General features: G+C 24.2%; 1 protein-coding gene across 1 annotated transcript; it reads left to right on the forward strand.

The window, feature by feature from the left end:
- Positions 1-2412: 2412 nt before the first annotated feature.
- Positions 2413-3870, forward strand: LOAG_13059 (hypothetical protein; the record flags this gene model as incomplete). Its single annotated transcript, XM_003148569.1, has 4 exons — positions 2413-2523; positions 2742-2954; positions 3158-3529; positions 3766-3870. The coding sequence occupies 4 exons, from the start codon at positions 2413-2415 to the stop codon at positions 3868-3870; spliced, it is 801 nt and encodes a 266-aa protein (XP_003148617.1).
- Positions 3871-4330: the final 460 nt, after the last annotated feature.

The following is a 4330-nucleotide window of genomic DNA, read 5'->3' on the forward strand; positions in this document are numbered from 1 at the left end:
AAAAAAAAAAAATCAATTTAAATAGAAGTATTGATTTAATAACATATAGTGAATAGGAAAAAAGAATTTGAATGACATAATTAATTTATATCAAAAGAATTTAATTGATTAATATCAAAATATTTTAATTTAATTTTTGTTCAGAATTAAAAAATGGAAATATAAACAATATTTATTATTCTTTTTTTTCCTTTTCACTATATCTTATTAAATCAATACTTCTATTAATTTTCTATTAATTTCTATTTGATTATTTTGATTGAGAAATACTTAACTATTTTTCATTTCATTCTCAAATTAAATATGTTAATGGATGTTATTGTGTATTTTTTTCTTTTTTTTTTTTAATAGATTACTATTTTTCTTTTTTATTTTTTTTTACGATTACTAATCTTATTGGTCGATTACGATTACTAATCTTATTGGTCAATTGTATATGACCATATCATTATGCATCATATAGCTTATTAGCGCTAAAAATCTCACTCTTATTATGGCCAATTATAACAGCTAAAACTTATTGTGTCCAGTTATAATGGTCATTTTACTATATTGCAGCATTCTTACTCTTGCTAATTCCATCTTCAGATAATTTTACAAAATAATTTTCTTTAGATAAAATTAAACAATACATACTGATAGTATTATTATATCCATTTCTTCCCTTCTTTATTTTTTTTTCTTAATTAATTATTTTTTATTTATAAGTTTTGCATTAATTTTTTAATATATATATATATATATATATTAGAAATGGTAAATTGAAATAATTTTAATTAAGCAAAAAAATTTAATTAAACGATAAATGAGTCCTTTTAATTTATTATTTTAATTAATATCATTAATTGAATGTATCTCAGTTAATTAATATAGATGAATTGAGTAAACGTAATCATAACGTATTTTATAGATGTACAAATAAAATGTGCTGAAGTTGACAATAGCAAAGATACAACATTTGTAATATCAGTATTACAAGCTGAAAATAGGAATACTCGATTAACTATTAAACATTTACGATGGAAAGAATGGTACCAATTATTTTCTTTTTTCTTTTTTTTTTATTACTCGTAAAAGAAAAAGGATAAAAAAATTCAAAATTTAATTTCAAAAAAAAATTTTTTTTTAAAAAATAAGAAAAAAACAAAAAAATCTAATAAAATTCAATTCAAATAATATATTATTAGATGTGTTTTTTCTTCAATATTTTTCCTTAGTATTTGAAATAATTTTTATTTTCTTTTTTAATTAAAATAAATTTTTTAACAGGCCTGACAAAGGTGTTCCATCAAGTGTATTAGCACCATTTCGGATATTAAAAATTGTACGACAATCATTAAATCGTGCTACGGTTGTACATTGTTCAGCAGGTATTGGTCGTACTGGCTGCATTGTTGCTATCGAAATGGCTTTACAACAAATTCTATCCGGAAAACCGTTATTTCTTATTGATATGGTTAAAAAATTACGATGTACAATTTATTTTTTCTTTTTTTTTTTGAATTTAAAATTTTAGAAAATTATACAATGAATTTGTTAGTAATTTCAGATTAGCATACTAATGATAGCTAATAATTAATATATGTATATATGGATAAATATTAATTATTATCAAATATTTTTACAAATAAACTTAATTGAGTTTAAATTTTGCTATACTTTGATGTAAAAAATAACAGTGAAAAGTTGATTTTTTCCAAAAAAAAAAGAGATTTCGAATAATTTAAATATTTTTAAGGATGAAATAAATATTTCAAAAAATAATAATAATCGTATTAAAGTAGTAATTACTTTTCACTTAACAAATATTTGAATCAAAAAAAAAATCACTTAAAAAATTGACAAATTAAATGAATTTATTATCAGTTTTATTTATTATCAGTTGTTTATCATCAGTTACATTTATTATCAGTTAATTTATAATTGGTTATAAAAAAATGACATGAAAAAGATAGAAAAAAATATCTAGATTTATCTTTTATAACATATAAATAACTCGTAACAGAAAAAAGAATTTGCATATAGCTCCTATTAAATGTAATAATTAATTTAAGCATTAATTTTTAAACTATAATTAATTTAGAAATTAATTTTGTTAAAAAGGTTTAAGACTTATCAAATCAAAATTTTAATGAAATTTGTCAAATCAAATTTTTCTGATTCATTTGCAACAAATTATTGTTAATTTTAAAATTAAAGCATAAATTTTAGTTAAATAAAGGTATTTTGCTCCATTTCTTAAATATAATAATTAATTTAGAGAATAATTTTTCCAAAGGAAAAAATTCCACAGTTTATTAAATCGAATTCAATTTACTTATTAATAAAATTACTGACTTTACAACTTAAAAAAACGCTTTAAAAATTAAAAGATAAACTTTAGTTAAATAAAAATATTTAAAATAATTAGCAATGCGTATGAGTGCTATCCAAACTGATGAACAACTTGTATATGTGGTACGATGTTTGATTGCATATGCGGATGCTTGTGGATTGTTTAATTCAAAACCTGAATTACAACAGGTATTACATCATACTGTTTTAATATTTTGCTTGATAATTGACCATAAAAAAGAAAAAAGATATTAAACTAGAATGGTATTATTCTGTTTTGTTTTCTTCCAGAATTTTCTTCCGGAATTAGCGGAAACAAATTTTTTTTTTTATAAACGGAACATAATTTAAAACAGAAATTGAATTAGATCTTTTTAATAAATTTTATTTGTCATTTCTTTGTTTAGAAAGCTGAAAAATTCTGCGATGAATATACTGCTATGTTAGCAGCAAAAAAAGCTGCAAGAGAACAGAAAGCTACAGCATTAGTGGAAACAGAACGAAGTGAAGATCAAGCAGCAATAATAAAGGTAGAAGAGAAAAAAGAAGAACCATCACAAAGATCACAGGAGAATATAGAACGTGATGCGACAGTGTTAAGATTGGAACCATTAAAAAAGGTAGAAAAGCAGCCACAATTGTTGCAATCATCTGATAATAATAAGCAATCACCGAAAATGGAACAAATACTATCACCTTCCATTGTTCCCATTCAGCAAATAATTCAACCAATATTACCATCACTTATTGCACCGATTCAACAACAAGAAAACAAATCCAACCAATACCAACAAATCCTTTTGCTCTAAGTGAACAACCTCAGCAACCACAGAAACAAGTTCAATCGATACCAATGGAATCTGTTGTTCCAATTCAACAGCCGCAAAAACAACTAGAACCGATACCAACAATTTCTGCTACTTCGATTCAACAACCGAAGAAACAAATCGAACCGGTACTAGCGGTTTCTGCTGGAACCACAAAAACTTCCACTCAGGAACCACAAAAACAAATCCAATCGGTACCAACATCTTCTGCTGCTTCCACTCAGCAACCACAAAAACAAATCCAATCGGTACCAACATCTTCTGCCACTCCGATTCAACAATCGAAGAAACAAATCCAACTGACACCAACGGTTTCTGTTATTCCGGCTCAGCAGCAACAACAGAAACAAACAGCGGTAATTGCGAAGGTGAGTTGGAAATTGTTACGGAAATAACCTTTAATAACATATAATTATTAATTACAAATTAATGAAACAACTATTAACAGTCACAAATTATGTTGCCAACACAACAATCTCTAATTATTGATAATTTTTGGTGTTCCCTATCATACAAATAATTAATGAAGAACTTTTAATTATTTTTAGCCTTAAAACTACTTTTAACATCAATCTATAATTGAAATTAATTCAAAAAGTTACAGTTGAAACCAGCACAAAATCTAGGATTGAAAGCAACCCAAATGCCATCCTCGTCAACATCACCAAGCAAAACACCAAATTATGAGCCAAGCTGTCCAAAGATGTAAAGCTAAAAAAGAGCCGACAAACGAATGTATAATGACATAATATAAGAAAAATGAAAAATAATCACTGCGTAAACTGAATTTAAAAAAAAACGAAAGAAAAACAAAACAAGAAAGTTCATGCATATTTTAAGTAATTATTATACACAAAGTTGAATGAATCATCTTCAAATAAAGTTAAAACCATTTATAATTTATAAAATAATTACAGAATAAAATGATTCTTTTGCAATTGTATTTTTAACTTTTAAGATAAAATATTTCCGTATCAGTTTATCATATCAGTTCACCACCAATAAAAATCCATAAATTATTTAATACTACATCATACTTTTATAATAACGATTATGTTTGTTTGTTTGTTTTCCTTTAATTTATTAAAAGAGAGAATTTTAAGTTTAGCTAAATTTAAATATAATTGTATTTATCAGTCGCATTATACTTTTATAATAACGATTATGTT

Source organism: Loa loa, assembly GCF_000183805.2.
Source record: "Loa loa unplaced genomic scaffold supercont3.152, whole genome shotgun sequence".
NCBI lineage: Eukaryota > Metazoa > Nematoda > Chromadorea > Rhabditida > Onchocercidae > Loa > Loa loa.